Raw genomic sequence first — 20,495 nt, forward strand, 5'->3', positions numbered from 1 at the left:
TCAATTAAATTCTTTGTTTGCCACCTGCGTGTGGATAGGTTTTCGGTAGATTTAGAAAAAAAAAAAAAATTGTTTTGCTCAAAAAGCCGTATTTTATTCTGTTGTAAATGGAAAGACTGTACAAATGTCTTCACAATACATTTTTTTAACTACACATACATGTATCTCTGAATAGTTGTTTAAGACTGTAAATAAATGATGCCTAAAGGCAGAGAACATAAAATGAAACTAGCATGTAATCATATTGTGGCTTTACATGGTACTAAGTTTGTAGAGAAACACGTTGCATTCTCTGACCCAGTGTATAATAGAGGAATTCACCAATTTTCCAGTGGAATTTTTTTCAATTTCCAAATGCCTAAAAATGCTTACAGTTACAGCTACAGTGGGTTTTAAAATGACAAGGGAGAAGATATTGTTTATCTTACTTAGTCAATATTTGCATTACAAGTTCTATTGTTGGTAAATATTATTTATATTAAAATATAATAATAATTAATATGAAATGTTAATGTTATCAGATTGTAGTACAGTTTATGTGATTTTGAATAAGAGTTGTGAGGTCAGATTCTATGCAGTATATAGAATATTGAAAGTCAAGACAGAGTACCAAGATAAAACAACCAAATGTAAGGTCTATAGGCTTTTTATACTCAGAAAAAATGTCTTTCAAAAAAGTTGAAAAATGTCAATCCAAAGTTTTTCTGTCAGCTGCTGGGGCCTGACCTCTCACCTTTAACCCCTAGTTCTTTTAACCTCTGACGTGTTTGATTTTGATTTTAACTTTATAGCATGTCTGGTTTGTGGAATTTCTTTTCATTTCTTTCATTTTACTACCTCATGTAGTCATTTTTAACATTTTCTGTTTCTGAATCTATGAGCATCTTTCAAACCATTTCAATGCAATTTTATTTATACTGATAGGTGAAAACTTAATGACACTCACGCATATGCCCTCACACTAAGTGTGTGGCGATTTTAACATATTTTATAGTTAATTAATCAAGTAGCATTTTATTTTATTTTGCACACAGCCAGTGTAAGATCTTTAGCTTCTCAATTATTTCATTTGTTTGTTGTCAGAACTATACCTGTAAATATATTGATGCAATATGGTGAGATTTTGTCAGTAACAGTGGCCATGTATGACATGTAACCGACTCCCTCAGTTGTCAAACTAAGGGGTTACATGCCTCTGTAAATTAGTCAACTTCAATCACTATATCTCCTTCCTATAGGGATTTCTTTTCCAACCTTGTATAAACCATACATTTTATTTATGTCTTCTTTCCATGGTTGTAAAACAACTTCAAATGACAGTCTAATTGAGTTCCTAGATTTCTCCTCAATTTAATGTACCTGGGTAGTGATTTTGCATATTTCGGTATGATGCAAATGAGTATGCAAATATACTGTAATGAGCTCTTGAGTTTCATATTCATGATGGTGTACATTCATAATACACACTAACATTTGTTTTGGAGCAAATCTGTATCGTGTCATGATGGATGGGCAGCCGTACCTAATTCTATGTTGTCATGACTCAACTTACCATACATTTAGTCAATCTGGGGAAATAATTAAAAAAAAAAATTAAGGCCCTCTATAAAAGAATCACATCACTTATTGTACAATGCAACCCAACTTGTATACATTGTTCTGAAATGCATTCTAACAAGTTATGTGTGACAAGTTTTCTTTTTAATAGTAAATGTTGTGCTAGTTGAAATTTTCACATAAAAGTCCTCAAATTCAAAAGTAAAATGTTCTGAAGCATAACATATTGGTCAGAATGTTTCTATTAGTCATTTAACAAGAATGTACAATGTAAATGTTAGAGTATATTGTATGAGATAAATCTAAAAGTCGTACTAACATGTATAAATAGATAAACAAAAAACTTGAAATGTATTTATTTATTCATTGTTGTGTTTGCGAAGTTTGTGGTATTTTCTTGGTCTTCTGTTCACCATTACTGTCTGTTGTCTTTCATCACATGGTACGATATTGGTACACCATGCCTTTCTCTGTGTGAAAAGTGTTTGTTTGAGAGTGTTATCTGTACTTTGAAGCAATCTGTATATAGACATGATGGTTCACTGTCTGTATATATCTTGAACTCTGTTATATATATATAAACATCAGAGGTTATGATCTTTAGTGATTCGGTATTGCAGTGTTTTGGTGAAAGGTCAAACCATCAAAACAGTTTGGTGATGTGATGTGAAAGGACAAAATCTACCTGCATTCCATAGTCATTTTACTTGCATTCCAGTGAGATCTACGGTATAAGCATATGGGAAGTAATGGCTGCATTTTACTTGATTTCCCCATATGTTTTACCAAGATTCTTAAACCTTGGTGAAAGATACTGTGCCAGTTGTGTTACAAGGGAAATCGTAATGTTACCAGCCCAGTCTTTAAGAACTCGAGTTTGTAAAAACCATCTCACAGAAATTGAAGGGATTGCCCTGTATGTATCACTCAAGTAAAGGACAGCACTGCAATATTTAAAGTGTGATATTTCACCTGATATGAAAACAAATCTCGGTATTTTCCAGCAACTTATTGTGTAGATTCTAAATGCAAATTAGTTATGTTAGACTTGTTTGCTGTTCAAATGACCTATTCTATACTTTGTTAGGTATAGTCTAAGATACAACATTTATGCCATGCTATGTGGTTTAGAAGCCTGATGGGGCTGAACAACACGACAGAATACAGTCTAGATTTAATGCTGCTGTAATTGTAAGTGAATATAGACAACTCATGCTAAGACTTAGTATATAGACTATCTAGTGTAGATTTTTGTATGCATGTATACTACAGTTTTATTTCAAGTAGTGTTCTATCACAAAATGTTGGATTATTACAAACTAATTTGATACAACCACTACAGGCCCAAGACTGCGTAAGATACGTTGTTTTGCTCTGTCATCATCGGCCTTCTTTTCATTGTATCTTTCCACCCTCATCTGCTCTTTATGAGTGCTGGTTGATAGGGTGGCATACGCCATAACGCACAATATCTTACAAACTATACTACACCTGTATGCAAGCCCATATTGATGTGTTACAGTGTTACATGATAGAACTGTATACAAGCCTATATGTTGGTGTTTTACAGTGTTACAAATAGAAATGTATACAAGCCCATATTGATGTGTTACAAACTAGAAATGTAGTTTTTAGTGCATGTCTTTCTAAAACGAATTCTTTCATTTTAACCGTCATTAGAAAATAACATAATATTTGTTATTTTCTATATTACAATGTCTATTTCTCCTGTGAGTATATTCATGTTACAATCTTTGCTTGTATAAAGCTTTGGTCTTCACAAGATACCGTGATGTATAACTTATAGATTGTTAAAATTCAATAAAGTTTATATGTTCAATCCTCTGAATATGTTCATTGCATTTTGTTTGTAATTGTACCAGTCAAGTAATTCATGAGTGTAATAAACAAACAAATAATTAATGTAGTGCCAAAAAGAGTATAATGGGATAATTAATGAGGTGTCTTGGTGTGTATTTATCTAAGCCCATCCATCCATCCATCCATCCAACCATCTATCTATCTATCTATCTATCTATCCATCTATCGATTGATTGATCGATCCATATCTACCTACCTATACCTATATCTATCTATCTACCTACCGACACACCTATCTACCTATCTCCATAGACAGACACACAGATAGATAGATTGGTAGATAGATAGATAGATAGATAGATAGATAGATAGATATAGAACATGTATTAAATGTTAAAGTTGTATTTTTGGCATAATATCACGCAAAATGAAAACAAGTAAAGTAATGAATGACTATATTTTCTTGGAAAGACTCCATAGATATACAGTGACACCACGGCGGCTTTCGAATTTTTTTTTTTATCATATGTAAATTTATTTTACAACCAAATCGATATATCAGTCGTGGGTCGTGATATTTGCCTTTATCATGTTTAAAGTTTGGTGGCGCTGTTTACCAGTGTATATAACAGTTAGTTGAACATGACGGTTGTCCTGACGTGACTTGACACCTTGGGTTACATCAAGTCTACCAATAGTACCATGTTTTTATGTAGTAGACTACTCAAGTGCATTTTATGAATTATCATGGCATCAATGATAAAGCCCTGGAGAGAAGCAGCAACGTTGTTCGTCGCCGCTGCTTTAGGAAGGAAAGTTGGAGGTTTTAACTATCGCGTACTCCTACTCAAACGACACAGCAAAGCCACATTCGGAGATACCTATGTTATCCCAGGTGGTGTCATCGATAAAGCTGATTTCTCAAATGATTGGCACGATTATTTTACACAGAAGGGTTTGAACAATGCACTTAAGTCATTGCTCTACACTCGAAGTCACTCTGCGCCAATACTTGCCGATAAAAACCACGATACTAAGATTACCAATGAAGTAGCATTTCGACTCTGTGCTATACGAGAGACGTTTGAAGAATCTGGTGTTTTATTGATTACAAATCCAAATGACCAAAATGTTCAAAGTGGTAGGCGGTGTTCAGCTGACACGTCTAAAGTCATGAAAATGGGCCAAGAAGAATTGAATGAATGGAGAAAACGCGTGCACAATAATGCCAGTGAGTTCATTGAACTCTGTGATACAATGAACTGTGTACCCAATATTTGGGCACTGGCAGAGTGGTCAAACTGGTTAACGCCTACCTATCTGTCAAAACGTTATGATACTGCTATGTTCATGTGTTGCCTTAATTCCTTACCGTATGCAGTTCATGATGACAAAGAATTGGTCGATACACAAGTGAGTGAGTATAGTAAATCAACTTGATATACCTCATGCAGGTGTACAAGTAGTCTAGATGCTAACGTATGTTGTATCGAATCATCTCATCACCTCGTCTAGCTCAATGAGAAATCATGAACCAAAAGTTGATCATGCAAATGAGTAAACCCCCAAATGTTAGAATGATGGAACCAATGTAGTAGCATCCTGAGCTGACAAATATATCATATTTGGACATTATTTAACAGAATTCTGTGACTGATCAACAAAGACATGGTGTTAATGATTGTGTGGGTTGCTTGGTTTGAATTTGAAATTTCATCTTAGGACCTCATCGAGCTAGATAGATGTGAAGAGAGATCTTGAGGTTTGATGCCATGGATAGAAACTAGACTAAAGTAGTCCCAATGGCATTGCAGTGAACTGATTACATCTTGAATAATCAAGGCATTATGATGATATCTATCTCTCAGTCATCTTTGAAAGGAGCAATTGTAACTTGGGTCGAAACTTATGCATCTTTGGCTGAATCATACACGCTCACACATACATGCACACACACACACACACACACACACACACACACACACACACACACACACACACACACACACACACACAATCTGTATGTCAACAGTTCATAGTGATTCAGTGAACATTTCTTCATCTATGTAGCCATAGAAATAATCTCATCAAATTTCAGGCCAATCTGTCCTGGTACTGAGTTGAAGATTTATTATCACAAATCACTTAATTATTCAGACCAAATCCATATCAAATTATTGCAGTGAACTTGTGCAAAAAAAAAGTACAAACCTCTGTTAGACAAGCGGTTTTTGTTTTGTTTCATTTCCATGGTGTGTCCCTCAGTAAGTCACAGTTTTGTTGATGGACCCCATGACATCGCAATGGTCCACTGATATTCGTTAACTGATTGACATGTTTGTTTGTTGTTGCTTTTTACAGTGGCTAACACCAGTGGAAGCATGGAACTATTCCAAAATTGGTAAATTAAATCTACCTCATGTGTATGAATTTCAACGACTTCGTCATTTCAATAATGTCAATGATTTGAATAATTTTATGATGAAAAGAGAAGCAGAAGGTCTTCACCGGTGGATGGGTGTAAGATATACAATGACTGATGGAAGGTTGATTGCACTTCCAGGTAAACATTCTCCTTAATTTTCAGAGCAGGTTAGAAATAGAAATAGACTTTTCAGCAAATGACCGTCTATAGTAGCATTGTGGACAGATGATAGTTGACAATATCACTTCAAGACATACCATGTAAATAGTGAATGTAACTCATCAGAGCATAAACACCACATGAGCTCAGCTCCCATGACTCTGTGTACTGATAGACCACTACCTATTATAACATTGAGTGTGACTGTTACTGTTACATTATAAACTTCCACACAGGACATAAACAGATACTGATAAACGCATGTAGAACCATAGACAGTGGAGGTCTATGGTAGAACCTACATCAAAGGCACTCACTGTTGTTTTTATATAAATTATGAGTTGCAATGTTGTTGTTTTTTACCTAATTTTGTCTTTGCCTGAAGTCTTTCCATGGCCCACTTCATTCAAGCAAATGCACCGGTGTTTTTGCACAGGCTGTACTTAAGCAAGTTGACTGCAAGTGAATGATAATTTGTGTAACTACCACTGTACTGTATTATATTTAAAGCCAAGGTAAATGTACCCTTTACAGAACACTCTATTTACATTTTACATACATTTTTTATCACTTTTACAGGAGATGACTTATACCCACAAAAACCTGATGTGTTTAATAAGTCAGAAACAGAACCCATCAACCAATCATTTGAAGAAAATCGTCAAAGAGTGCAACATTTGAATCGAGTGGAATTCAAAAATCCCAATGAGCTTGAGTTTCATTGTAATGTACAGCCACTGGATGGACATGTTATGCCTGTCATTGACTAAGACTAGGTTTGGTACTTGAAGTAAAGTGACCAATAAAAGAACAGGAAGTAATGTCAAAATATGTGGGGGAAATTTGCATATTAATATCATTAACATCTGTGGTATGTGCCTAACTTCAATATTGAGGAGGTTTTATGCCTGACACTGTGACAAGTACATTGTAAAGGACCAGGAAGTGAGACCATCAAAATTACCTGATATATGGGAAATTTGCATATTAACATCAGCAATATCTGTGCTATGTGCCTCACTTTGATATTCAGCTGCTTTTCGTGCTTGATAGTGATCAATAGTTCAATGTAGGATAGAAAACTTAATTCTTTAAGTTTGGGGGTAGTAGGGGGGACCATTTAGTTCTCATCCAACAAAAATGATTTTACTTTTATAATGGAATCTGTTTTGTATCCCATAATACAAATTTTCATTTTAAAAGTTCTCTTGATATCATCTGAAATTTGCATTTTCTCAAAAAAGATATTTTGTATCCATCTTTTCTGTTAAGCAAAATCTTTAGGCATGTAATAATGTCTTTATGGTAAACTACATGAAGTAGCAAGGTATACAGGTCATGCTTACCTGCACAGGGGTGAGATCTAAAAGGACGCCATGAGCGTTACATGTTTACACAGTAGAAATATGTATTAGATGACCAATAACTATTCATGACTATTAATCTGAAGGTAATAAGCACTTAGGTTCATGAATTTTTATTTTTCATGCAATACATATGCATGTCCTCTGACTCCTGTGATGCAAAACTGGATCACCCCTAAGACAATCACAGAACAATGAATGTGAAACAAGATGCAATTTGACATTTCTTGGAAATCATGAAATCATGAAATGAATCTCCATAACCCAAAGAAGTTTGTTTGTTTTTGTTTTTGTTTTTTAATTACATGTAACAAGTTACAAACACACTATTTGTCTATGTTGTTTCACATTATTTTGTTTGTTTTTCACGTAGAAAAACATGGTATTAATCAAAAGTTCCTTCCTGTCTGTCTGTCTGTCTGTCTACCCCTCACGAAATGTTCTATCAAAAACATAAATATGTTCAAGAAAACGACTACTTATGACCCCCTTCCTATCCTATCTAGAGAAACCTGACAATGTCATACGATACGTGTGAAGACGTTTTACGATCAACTTCTCTGAACGTCTATGGACATTGGTCTATATTATTATTAACATACTATGAGGGAAAAGTTTCTTGAATATTGTCGCGGGAGGGCAGTAGTTGATTCCCATCATTCATTTCGTCGACAAAGATGGCGACTTGCGTAACCAAAACAATTTTGATCTCGATCATACTCTCGATGCGCGAAATCTGAACATTCCGCGTATCACATTTCGTAACATCAGTCATGGCTAGCATTTTGAAACGCTGGCGAGATGCTGCGACGTTGATTGTTGCTGCTAAAAGCGCAAAACCACTCGACAATTTCGACTACCGGCTTCTCACTTTGCGAAGACACGGTAAAAGTAATTTTATGCCCAATTCATACGTATTCCCGGGTGGTGTCGTAGATAAAGCTGACTTTGCGAATGAGTGGCTGGATTTATATTCCGAAAATGGTCTTAGATCAGCACTCAGTTCGATTTTGAACATCAGTGGCAACAGACCTCCCATGTTCACAACCAAACGGGATTCTAAAGTTCCGAATGAACTTGGGTATCGCATTAGTGCAATCCGGGAAACATTTGAAGAGAGTGGCGTACTGCTTGTGACAGATCCAAAGAACGTCACAGAACATCGACAAGGTGCATTGAAACTAGCATCACTAGGTCAAATACGACATGGTGAGCTTGAGCAATGGCGGAACCGTGTCAGCAGAAATGCGAACGTTTTCATTGAGTTGTGTCGATCCTTGCACTGTGTACCTGATCTATGGTCATTATCTGAGTGGTCTGACTGGTTAACACCCTCTGACCTACAACCAAGACGATATGACACTGCATTCTTTATCTGTTGTATAGATGGTGCCCCAACAGCTCTTATAGATGACAAAGAAGTAGTTGATTTAAAAGTAGGTTTACTGCTGAATAGTTCATAATCATTAGTCAATTTTGGAATCTCTTTTTCATTGTACATAAGTCAAATACTTTACATATCAACAATCTTGTTAGCTCTGAAATATACGCTCACCGTAAACTGCACGCAACTTTTTTTTCAACATAAACTTTGGAGAGTCTATGGTTCCTATCTTGGTAGAATTAGAATATCTATATTGAAAGTGAACATTGAGCACAGTCTACTTCTAGACACAGTCTGAGCATGGATGTATTAAGGGAGCTACATCCATGGATCTATTATAATAATAGATCCATGGTCTGAGTAAATTCTGATGCCTTCACTCAACTCAAATGAATGCAATATTTGAAATACAATAAATTAATAGAGTGAGTGAGTGAGTGAGTGAGTGAGTGAGTGAAGCACCTCAGAGTCCCTGAAGTGACCACATACATGTAGATTTGCATTATGTTATCAAATTTTTCAAATACATATTTAGATAGATGCACAACACATTTAATATTGGTTATGACATTGCGTAGTTCTTTATTTCTGAAAGAAAGTGTACAATGAAACCCTGTTTATCCAAATTGTTGGGTCATCCATAAGTTCTCTTGCACATCATGCATCCGACCATTGGTCACCTTATATCTATGTACAATGTGCAGCAGTGATCGATGTTGAAAAGTAAAATGAAACGTTCAACTACATGTATATTGGTACAGTATTTGATACAGTATTACGTAGACAACTTAGGGGTTTGATGTCTTGATTGTTCAGCGTGTTTCAGATATGGGAAATTATGCCCCACCCACCAAAGCGATTAACTGGAACTGTGCATATCTGAACAAAATCAATGTCCATGGGGAGGTTTGAATAATCAAGAGTTTTAATGTATAACCATTGCTTTGCATATAAGGAGAACTCATTCACACATATATTCATTTTGTATTTGATACTAGATGACATGCTAACAAGCTCTTTGCTGCCTGACTCATTTTCTCTCTCTTCTATGTCTCTCTGCTGTTCAGTGGGTAACACCAACAGAAGCTTTAGATGATCACAAGAAAGAGAAACTATTTCTTGGCCCACCACAAGTATATGAAATTGCCCGACTCCTGAACTTCCAGAAGTTAGACACCCTTTGTAGGTTTAGTGTAGAAAGACAAAAGGCAGGTCTGGAATTGTGGTTACCAGTCAGATATAACACAACAAATGGCATTCTCTCAGTTTTACCAGGTAAATGATCATAATTTTTATCTATAGTATTAGGTTTCTTGTATATCTTGGACCTAGAACAGATGCTGTTGTGTCTCCTTTCCCATGTAAAATCATATTAACATGTTAGGTTTCTGGCATATCATTTTCAACAGTGTTACCTGTATATATTTTACACTGACTGTAGTGACTTGTAAGCCAGTTGGGCTGAATAATTCTTTGTTTTGACTTGTTTTTCATACTATTATGTTATGTGATTACATGTCACTCTAATAAACATACTACTACTACTAGTACTACATGGACACAGAACAAATGGCATTCTCTCCATTTTACCAAGTACATGCATGTGATATTATCAAAAAAATATTTATATGTTGGGTGTCTGCAATACCATTATGGACATAGAAACATTCTTGAGATGTTGCAGATTTCTGTAAGAAAATAGGCTAAACCTGTCTATCTTTGATAAACCACAGAGCTGACTGCTATCTTTTTATCTGTGACTCATCTTTTCAAATTATTTTCATCATTCAAATTACAACAGTGTCTTGTCAGCAGTAAAACAAAAAAACAGCATTGATGTTCTGATTAGATTCATCCAATTGAAGGAAGTACAGATTCAAAACTGTTAAGTTCAAAAGACCAGAGGGTTGGTCGGGAATGGGATAGGGATGGCAACAGTCCTGTTCTCTTTTAGTGCCACTGTATTCTCTTTATCTGAAATAGAATTTTACTTTGTAGGCGTGTCATAGAAATTAGAATCATGTTTTCTTGGTTGACATGATTTCTGCTCCCTACACTACATAGGCACTACTGTAGGCACATTAATTGAATCAACCTTCTTGTTCTATTTCGACCCTCTCACATGATGTAAAATGCTGTTACAGAGCTTTCAGTAGAGTGTGTTCCTAAAAGAAACCTTGTGTGTTTAACATCTGACCATGTATTATTGATCTACAACAGGTGACAGCATGTATCCTGTAAATCCAGACTTCACTGGTGACAAGGACATTGTGGATCTCAACCAAACATTGTATGAAAACAGACAGTCATCCAAACACCTACACAGGACTGAATTCCGAGGAGTTCATGATTCAGCTACATATTGTAATATTGAACTACCATATGGACAAATTTCAGCATTGACCTACCCATCAGACTGTAATCAAAACAAGGCCAAATTATGATGATTGAGGTTTGATAGTAGAGCAAGAAGCTAGTTCCAAACAAGTTCTTTTGTGACATTCCAATTATACAGAGATAATTATTCATCAGGGTTCATAAATGAATAAAATTAAGAGTGGAAATAAAAAGTACTGACATTTATAAACAAGTAGGTAAAAAAGAATGATTTGGCATTGAGGGTGTAAAAATGTAAGAAAAATGCAATATTAACAATGTAGTAATTTACAATTATAAACTTGTATGTTTACATAGCACGATGAAAATGAGCAATATCGACTGGTTCAAAGTCAATGGTGAAATGTCAAAAAGAAGACTGCCTAGTCGGGTGATACAAACACAGGCCATATGAACTAAAAGACAGATGATTGTAGGCTTACTTTGATTGATAAACCACATACTGTATAGCCATTCCTAATCTTGCCAACTTGTGTGTCACATATCATGTCTTGTTGGGATGCTTACAAACTTGAGTTTCATAATTAAATGCAATACTTTCATGTTTTTCAAGTGTAATCTCAAAGTATATCTTAGTTTAATCTGTTCTTTCATACCGATTTGCTTCCCTTGCTGTCCCACATTGTTCAATAAATCACAGTGGTAATGCAACAAAATTTGTAATAAGCAACAAGGGACAGAAAGAGAAAGCAATCAGTACAAGAGTTAAAATGAGATTACACATGATCTTTGAAAAAAACCATAACATTTCTGTATTTCAGGAGCAGTCTTATTTGTAAACACCCCAAAAGGACATGTGCACCGAAGATCATGCCACACCACCACTGAGCTGTAAAGTGGTACTGATCTGTTACATTCAGGTTCAGATTCAGATTCAGATTCAGATTCAGATTCATGAGCATAGCATTAATATTAACATCAAATGTATAGTGTACAGAAACACTGAATATTGATTAGTAGTATTGATTTGAATTATGTTGTTGAGGTTACATTATATGAGTATCTGTTGGTACCTACCACTGCCAGCCATTACAGTGAGAACTCTGTACATGCATATACAAATGGGAAGAGAAGATTTAAATATTCAATATTTACCAAAATAAGAGCACAACTAATATCTGTTCCAACTTCTTTAAAAATGTAATTTTAATATCTGCTTGAAGAGAATGTCTGTACATCCGATGTCATTGTCTATGCACAATTTTAATAAACTTATTTGAATTATGCTTTCAATTGTGTCTGTTCATGTTCTTTGTCATATTCCAGTTACCCACTACTATTTGCAGCAATGTGCAATACCAGCATCACATCAAGGGTGGCCTCCCTACATTAGTGAAAATGGGGAGAGAGAGAGAGAGAGAGAGAGAGAGAGAGAGAGAGAGAGAGAGAGAGAGAGAGAGAGAGAGAGAGAGAGAGAGAGAGAGAGAGAGAGAGAGAGAGAGAGAGAGAGAGAGAGAGAGAGAGAGAGAGACAGAGACAGAGACAGAGAGAGAGAGACAGAGAGAGAGAGACAGACAGAGAGAGACAGACAGACAGACACAGACAGACAGACAGAGACACAGACAGAGGAAAACGTTGGCAGTGGATGCCAGTCATATAAGAATACAAGAGGCAGTTAACAAGATACATCAACAATTTTATAAGACCCTGAATATGGGACTGGTGAAGATAAATAGTTGTATAGTTTTTACCACAATCTGATATAGGAATAATCAAGATGATCATTCCCAAAACAACAAAAAACAAAAACAAACATACAATATACAAAATATGAAGAATTCTCAGTCGTATTGCTTCATCAGATGCTACTTAAAGTGTTGTTTGGAAGCATCTTGTGGACTGAAGTGAGGGCCAAAATAGTTGCAATGGGTTTTGTGAACTAAATTTGTATTGAATGACTGCCTTGACTTGGTACATTGTTGTATTAACCCTTTCATTCCTAGAGACGACATTGGAATAAATAGAAACTTGATTGTAAGAACATTTTCTAAAATTTAAGAATATTACTTCATTGGGAAGTAATATTTCTTGAATTCTGGTCTAAAATAAAGTTGATCTTTTTCCAAAAATTACAGAGAAACAAGAATTTTTGTTCAAAAATTTTGACGGGAAAGTTTCTAGTCCTGAAAGGGTTAAAGCAGAAAGCAGACAAGTTAAGTCTGTAAACCAAGCAATTTTATTATACGAATGTGACATTGAAAGGAAACACCTTGCAAATACTTTTTAGCTGACCAACGGACACAGAGATTCATGGGGGGGGGGGGTTTATATACAGAAATGACCCATCTCCATCTGTGCCCCTCATCTATAGAATGCTTTCCCATCGCAGCTCCTAGCTACTCCTTCATTAGCTGCAATAATTGTATAGTTTGCTGTGATTTTGAATGAGTTTTCTTCTGTTTTTTTGTCGTTCCGATGTTTAACTGGAAGCAAACGCTTCAATTCCTGTAACGTAAACACAAATAGGAAAGATCAGGCTGAAAACGTGAGCGAGATGTCAGCGAACTACCTGTTTCAAAATGCTGCGTGCGTTGCTACATTTGCCGATTTGGGGTACCTCTGAACACTTCTTGGGTCTTGAAGGCTCCATAATTAATGTTGGAGTTAGGAAATGGTGGCAGGTAAGGCATAATTTAACAGAAAAATCCACCCGACTTTGCGATTATTAAGATCTGAACCGCTTCGTATTCGCGTAACGTTACAGGAATTGTAGCGTTTGCTTCCAGTTCAACATCGGAACGAAAAATGCATAAAAACAGAAGAAAAACCCTCAAAATCACAAGAAACGATAATTACAGCTACTCCTCAATATGACAGTTTAAAAGCAGTTTGAAAACTAACCTTTTTAGGTCTTTTTATCATTAGGCACTTTTTATATTTTACCTTTGTGTATGTGTACCCTTTTACTAGTGTGTTCTTCTGATATGTGGATATCTTAAAAAAATTCGCATGATGTATTTTTGTTGTCTTTTTTATTCCTGTCAGTTGTACAGTGCATTGTGATTATTTTTAATGTAAGCGCTTTATAAGAAATAAAGGTTAAGATTACACATCTATCTCTTCATACTCTTTCATCACACTCAGCCATCTTTCTGACACCCTCATGACTGTAACAGACACACAGGAGTTGCCAATGATGCGGCAACGCATATGTCCGGTACTCGAGTAGTACATGTCTGCACTGGCTTCGTGTAAGCTTACTGTCTATCCCGATGATATGACGGGAACTGATATTGTTTGACGTTTGACTGTGACCTCTATCATCAAGGTCAAATTGCTCAAAAACTTCGAAAGTTTTGTACCAAGGGACTCAATTCAGGTGTCTGCATCATGTTTATAGAAGTAATCATTCAGAACTTTGATCTTCATCTTTTATCTTCAAGGTCAAATTATAACTTATAGGAAATTGCCCAATAACTTTTGAAGTTTTGTATCGAGGCTAAGTGTGTCAAGTCTTTACTTGGAAACCAACCACAATTTGAGGTCCAGTTTGAAATTCAATTATGAACTGATTCTTTACAGTTTGAAATCATGATTTGCTTCTATGCTTGAAAAAAAGTGGAAAAGTGTTGATTGGCATGTTAAACTGTATTATACATAAAAGGCAAAGTGAACCCAATCAGAATTTGTGTACACCTGGTTTGGCGTCCTTCACATTCAGGAAACCACTTTGTTTGTCAATGTTACACGTCGCCAGTTTTCCGATCCGAGATATAATATGTAAAATGGAGCTCACAACTGACACCTTGGTTTAGACATTGGAACTCGTCGATTAGCCAATCAGAGACAGAGATTATTGTACGTACACCTGGACGAACTTGGATTTTGTAAGTTCGTACAATATATGACACATACAATCAGAGCTTCGCCGGGTTGTAACACTTGACGCAACGAGGCAATGTTTGTTCATTTTCAGTAATTCCGTCCTCGAAACTGACCGAGTCAAACATTATGCCGAAGAATACATATTTCATCTATACTATTGTTGTAATTTGTGGATTTAACTTGTCCACGGCAACTGGTCGTTTCGGTGAAGAGTTTGCTGACAAAACAGAAGATGACGTCTTCGAAGACATGGGACAGGTATACCTCAACAAATGGGTGGTGGTTGACAGTCGAGTTGAACTCGATATTGTAGTCGAAGATACTTTCGGTAACTATACAACTCTTGTCTTATCTATCACCGTTGATTTCAGAATACACTGTTTGAATTTTTAGTGGCAATGATTTACGGCGTATATGACGATAATGGATAACACTTTCTGTTCGAGGAAATACTTCATTGATTTTAACGAAATACAATGTACCTCTTCCCACCGGTTTGGGAAAAAATGGGTACTTTGATACATGTACTTTTTTGTAATTTAAAAAAAAATAACACGATAAAACGGGCAAATATACAATTTCAAGAGTTCAGTTAAAATTTTTAGTCGAGATTAGTTAGGCTAACGATCGGAGGAGGGGGGTGGGGGAGGCGTTACGCACGGGATTCCCTCTTCTGAAATGTTCTTTCCCTAGAAACAAATCTTTCAGACCATTACTAATTATTTCGCATGTTACTTCAGGTTTTTTGCATGTCAATAGTATTTTATTGTACAATCTCCAGTCCATTGTCCATGTTATAAAAACAATAGGTTTAATTGTGATCGAACACACTAATCAATGATCAATCAATCAATCAATCAACCAACCAACCAACCAACCAACCAACCAACCAACCAACCAACCAACCAACCAACCAATCAACCAATCACTCAATCAATCAAGCTGTTGATAATCAATCGAAAAATTCAAATCAACCCAAAACCTTTTCTCCTTCTTGTTCTAGCAAATATCTATGCGGTTAGCAAAGATATGTTTTTATATACGAACAATTATTGTGTGACCTGAATTTCTTTAATTATCATTGTTTCTACAGGAATAGATGAAATATGGGTGCTTGATTTTCAGCCGTTTATTCGACAAGGTGAACCGTTCATAGATGAAACAAGTGGTAATTTGATATCCACAAATACTGGTAGTTGTTCAAATATCTACAATGATGCAACTTTAGCGGACAATTATTTCAGCGACGAGTTTTTCAAAGATCTGAATGGAACTGGCAATAAGGACCTATTTAACATTTATATCAGAGGTGATGGCTATTTTAAAAACGGAACTACAAGAATGGACAATGTAAGTTGACACCTACATTAATTAAGTTGTATTATATATATATATATATATATATATATATATATATATATATATATATATATATATATATATATATATATATATATATATATATATATATATATACCAACAGTTTTCATTAGTTTGGTAGATCAAATGATTTACAAAGGTTATAACACACACTGTCACAAGCAGTTCAAAGTTTTGTAGCATTGAGCTTTCAAATGTCTTGGTCAACGATCCTCATCACATAATGACAAATTCCATAATTACAGCTCAGTGACCCCTAGGAAGCGGTTTGATCAGCCGATTGTAGATGTTAGGTAGTTCGATGCCCCATCTCTGTTGATCTTGGGACTGTGTAGCGTCTAATGTTCCCCAACCTTCCTCGGTATCCTCACATGTGGGGATGTATCATCAATAATGGAAATAGAGTCCAATACAAGTCGATGTTATGATTGTAGGGGAATAACACAGTTACAGTTTTCCCGATACACTGTAAATGTTACAACTATCCTGCAAGTTATTTGAAGAACTAATGGTAACGTTAGAAGCCAAAATGTTCGGGATTTTGTACATTTACATTGTAATTACGTTATTAACTGAAGTTATAATACTTTATACATGTCGCGTCGACACACACACGGAAAACGTACGCCAAGCACGAAATTATTCATCAATAGAGGGCGCTGTGTCCGAAAAGTTCACAGCAGACTAAAAATTTAGTTGCACTGCATCCATTGCTGGATCGCCCCTACATCCCGGGCGCGGGCCCTACATCCGGAGGTATAGCTGTCCTATCGGCATCAGTCATCAAAGGAGAAGAAGGGACAACATGACTCTGCAATTCTGCTCAGTCATTGGAGACGTTTGGCAGTACATATTTCGGACGCTCAGCTGAGTGATGATAATGGTTTGGCTATGGCATTGGCATAGTCGAGACAAATCGCGAACCTATGGAGGTAGGATTACTGTTAAACCACAGGGGGCAGCGAGCATGTAACTGATTGATCGATCGATCGATCGGTTGATTTATTGATTGATTGATTGATTGATTGATTTATTTATTATTTGGTTGAATGATTGATCGATTGAATGATCAATTTTTGTGGTGCAATATAACTTATTTTGTGTGTGATATTGATCAGTTCACTCATTGAGTTTTAAAACTATCTCTTTTTCTCTCCCTGGTTACTTTGCTCTCAGCTATATCTCAGACCACTAGCAGTCTGAGGCTGTATGTAATTCTCTCTCTTCTTTATTGACTAAATAAAGACGCCTTGTCCATTCTTCTAAATTAAAACATTCCTAATCTTATAATTGGCGAGATATCACTTACATTAACAGTTTGCTTTATCTCTCATCTGCTGGGAGATTATCACACTGGACAAACATTCGATCATGCATAAACTAGTAAGAAAGTTCATGTGTTGCCTAAATGAGAAGTTATTCATCTGATCACAGTACCTCTACGGGCCATGGCCTGATATTCGTCTAGTTTTTGACAACTGTGTTCGAAGTTTTCAACTTCCAATAGTCCAGTCACCTGATATTTTTCTTTCCTTCCAGATACAATATGTTGGAAATTTGTCTACACTTTTTGAGTGTCAACAAACTGATGGCACCAAAGCTTGGAATGTACAGATCAATTATGAAGAGGTGGAAGCAGATACAACGTTATACGCCATGAATGTACGACCAGCTACAATACTCAATGGACATGGAGGTGACAACCCCAAAGCAGTTGCCTATGTACAAAGTGAGATCTCATTGACATGGAGGCTCTCAAGATATGTTATTGTCAAGTATGTGTTATGAATTGACTCTTGTCTATAATATAAATGAAAACTCATGTAGCTAGCAAGTCAAGGTTGTTTTGAATTAAAAGCTAGTATACATGTATATGATGTCATTTGGGCAGCATATTTTATAGTCTATCAGCTAGCCCTCGGATGTTCTTCCGATAAAATACGACACACAGCCGAACAACGCTATCGAGGATGGAACATCCAAGGTCTAGCGAATGTCATCAGGATATAAATAACTGCCAATCAGATAACCGTATTAGCGACAAGCACAAACAGAGAACAATAGCTAAATTTTCATGCATATTCATCTTAAGGAGGGGCTTGTATAAATAACCACCAATGCGTTAACTGAAATGTGTGAATGACAACGTCTACACACTCATCAAACTCACAATTACCATAAACCGATAAGCCATAGTAATGACGTAAATGTGTTTGTCAACACTTGCATGCAGAGATTCCCCGAGGTCATAGGTTATTGAATATATTAAAGTATATATATGCATAGATGGCCCAACCCACCGCTCAATGTAATCTCAATGGAATGTCCGGTCTGAAAATGACATTCGCTAGACTGTTCGGGCAGGCCCTCACATGCGAACTTCGTTCGCTTATAGTTATAGCATCGAAAGAAAGCCCGAACGTCTAGCAGCAAGACTACATATTTTACATCACTGTCGTTTATGTGTTTGTGCCACTGGTTACGGGATTTGTGCTATGGACACATTGCCTCAAGGGAGACAGCAGATATGCATATGTAATAGGTGAAAAATGAATATTGATGGTGTTTATACTGAAGGTAATAAGCACTTAGGAGTCATGAATAGTTAATGTTCATTTATTACATATGCATGTCTACATGCTGACTTCCATGAGGCAATGTGACTAACAGCAATAATCCCCAAATCAGGCAGAAATTCAAATTGGTGTTTGTCTGAAATCATGTCTAATGTAGGTGGTGTAAAGTCATGAAATGACTCTCCAGAACCCAAAATTTATGAAAATGCCTTTTATTTCATGGCATGGCATTCTCAATGCTATTTGACACTTGTTGAGTAAAGTCCAGTTATCATCTGATACAAGTGATGACTTTGAACAGTTCAAAGAGACTGTTTCAGTAATGTTAGTCTCTCTCTATTGTCGTTTGAGTTGATGGACTTTTTCTGTTGTCTTGTTTATGTCAGTGACCGAAACAAATCAAAGATCTGATATTTATTTTGAGTGTGTTTGATTTCAGCTCTGTGCTAAGTTCCAGAGTTGATTTAAAAGCAGTGTTTGACTTCGCTATTGTGGAACCTGTACTGCTAGCTGATGGAAGCCCAGATCCTGCCAGGACATATATCATCTTCGGTGTATCAACAACGTCCCCAATGAGTGGAAATGAAATGAATGTCTACAAAAATGGATCTGTTACATATGTGTCTGATAATCCTCAAAACAAATTAGTTCAAACAATGGAAGCTGTAAGTATAGATGTACTTTTATTGACAATTAAACAGATAAATGACACCACAAGGTTAGTAACACAGGAAATGTAAGGTACGTACGCCACGATGGGGCACAGAGTCACACATCATTGGTCAACCCCTCTCAAAGAGAGAGGAGGCCGATGAGGGCAGAGTGAAATGACGTATCTTATAGTCTAGGGAAAGGATAGCCCAGGATTTGATTTGAAGTGGAGTTATGCTGTATAATGGTGGGTGCTAACATTGTGTTTTGATTAATTGTCACCTGCCATGACAGGGATAGGGTCAGCATCTTGAGTATGTGAGGTGTGTCCACGCATATATATGTAGCTGTCTGTCTGTTATAAGCTAGTCAATTTGAGGAAGCATATCAATGTTTGCGACTGGATAAAGTTTTATTGTAAGGCAAAATAACATGACTTCAGAATATAGGGTAAGTAGGTTGGAATTTTATTTTATTCTACTTTAAAAATTTTTTTTTTATTAATAATTACTTTGACCCCAAGATAAGATACTCATTGGTCACAATACTTCTGAGAGAGTTTGATGAGGTGAAAAAGAAGTAAGTGAAGACAATTATAGGGTCAGTTGGGTTGTCAGAAACACACTTTTTTAATTTGGTCTAATTCTACCACAAAACTCACTCTTTGAGAGAAAATTCTTGCTTGATTGTACATGTTGTATTTTAGAGAAAATATGTGAAATGTTGAAAGAAAATAACATTCATTTTGATGTCCAAGTGATAAAAAACAATAATGCCACTCGTACAATTATTATTTATTACAAGCTATATTGTAAATTTGTTTTTATTTGTGACAACAAGTACACAAATCAACAATTTTTAACCTTCAGCCATCAACTGTACCAGCAGAGTCGCCTGTGTGTCAGGTTCTTGAACCAGGATTTTGCACTCAAAGTTGGGAATTTAAATTTGAATTA

At 36.0% G+C, this 20,495-nt stretch overlaps 2 protein-coding genes across 2 annotated transcripts; both read left to right on the top strand.

The window, feature by feature from the left end:
* Positions 1-4,125: 4,125 nt before the first annotated feature.
* On the top strand, positions 4,126-6,732 carry LOC144437413 (acyl-coenzyme A diphosphatase NUDT19-like). Its single transcript, XM_078126344.1, has 3 exons — positions 4,126-4,791; positions 5,740-5,941; positions 6,542-6,732. Exons 1-3 carry the CDS (start codon positions 4,126-4,128, stop codon positions 6,730-6,732), a joined length of 1,059 nt encoding a protein of 352 aa, XP_077982470.1.
* Positions 6,733-8,099: 1,367 nt separating this feature from the next.
* LOC144438269 (acyl-coenzyme A diphosphatase NUDT19-like) lies at positions 8,100-11,580 on the top strand. Its single transcript, XM_078127321.1, has 3 exons — positions 8,100-8,762; positions 9,778-9,985; positions 10,931-11,580. Exons 1-3 carry the CDS (start codon positions 8,100-8,102, stop codon positions 11,152-11,154), a joined length of 1,095 nt encoding a protein of 364 aa, XP_077983447.1. The 3' UTR covers positions 11,155-11,580.
* The last annotated feature ends 8,915 nt before the right edge of the window (positions 11,581-20,495 follow it).

This window comes from Glandiceps talaboti, chromosome 7 (genome assembly GCF_964340395.1).
Source record: "Glandiceps talaboti chromosome 7, keGlaTala1.1, whole genome shotgun sequence".
Taxonomy (NCBI): Eukaryota; Metazoa; Hemichordata; class Enteropneusta; family Spengelidae; genus Glandiceps; species Glandiceps talaboti.

Excerpts from the sequence above, each read along its gene's own strand:
- LOC144438269 (XM_078127321.1), top strand. The coding sequence starts at position 8,100 with ATGGCTAGCATTTTGAAACGCTGGCGAGATGCTGCGACGTTGATTGTT. Across the intron at positions 8,763-9,777 it reads AAGAAGTAGTTGATTTAAAA|TGGGTAACACCAACAGAAGC; the intron begins GTAGGTTTACTG and ends TCTGCTGTTCAG. Across the intron at positions 9,986-10,930 it reads CATTCTCTCAGTTTTACCAG|GTGACAGCATGTATCCTGTA; the intron begins GTAAATGATCAT and ends GATCTACAACAG.
- LOC144437413 (XM_078126344.1), top strand. The coding sequence starts at position 4,126 with ATGGCATCAATGATAAAGCCCTGGAGAGAAGCAGCAACGTTGTTCGTC. Across the intron at positions 4,792-5,739 it reads AAGAATTGGTCGATACACAA|TGGCTAACACCAGTGGAAGC; the intron begins GTGAGTGAGTAT and ends TGCTTTTTACAG. Across the intron at positions 5,942-6,541 it reads AAGGTTGATTGCACTTCCAG|GAGATGACTTATACCCACAA; the intron begins GTAAACATTCTC and ends TCACTTTTACAG.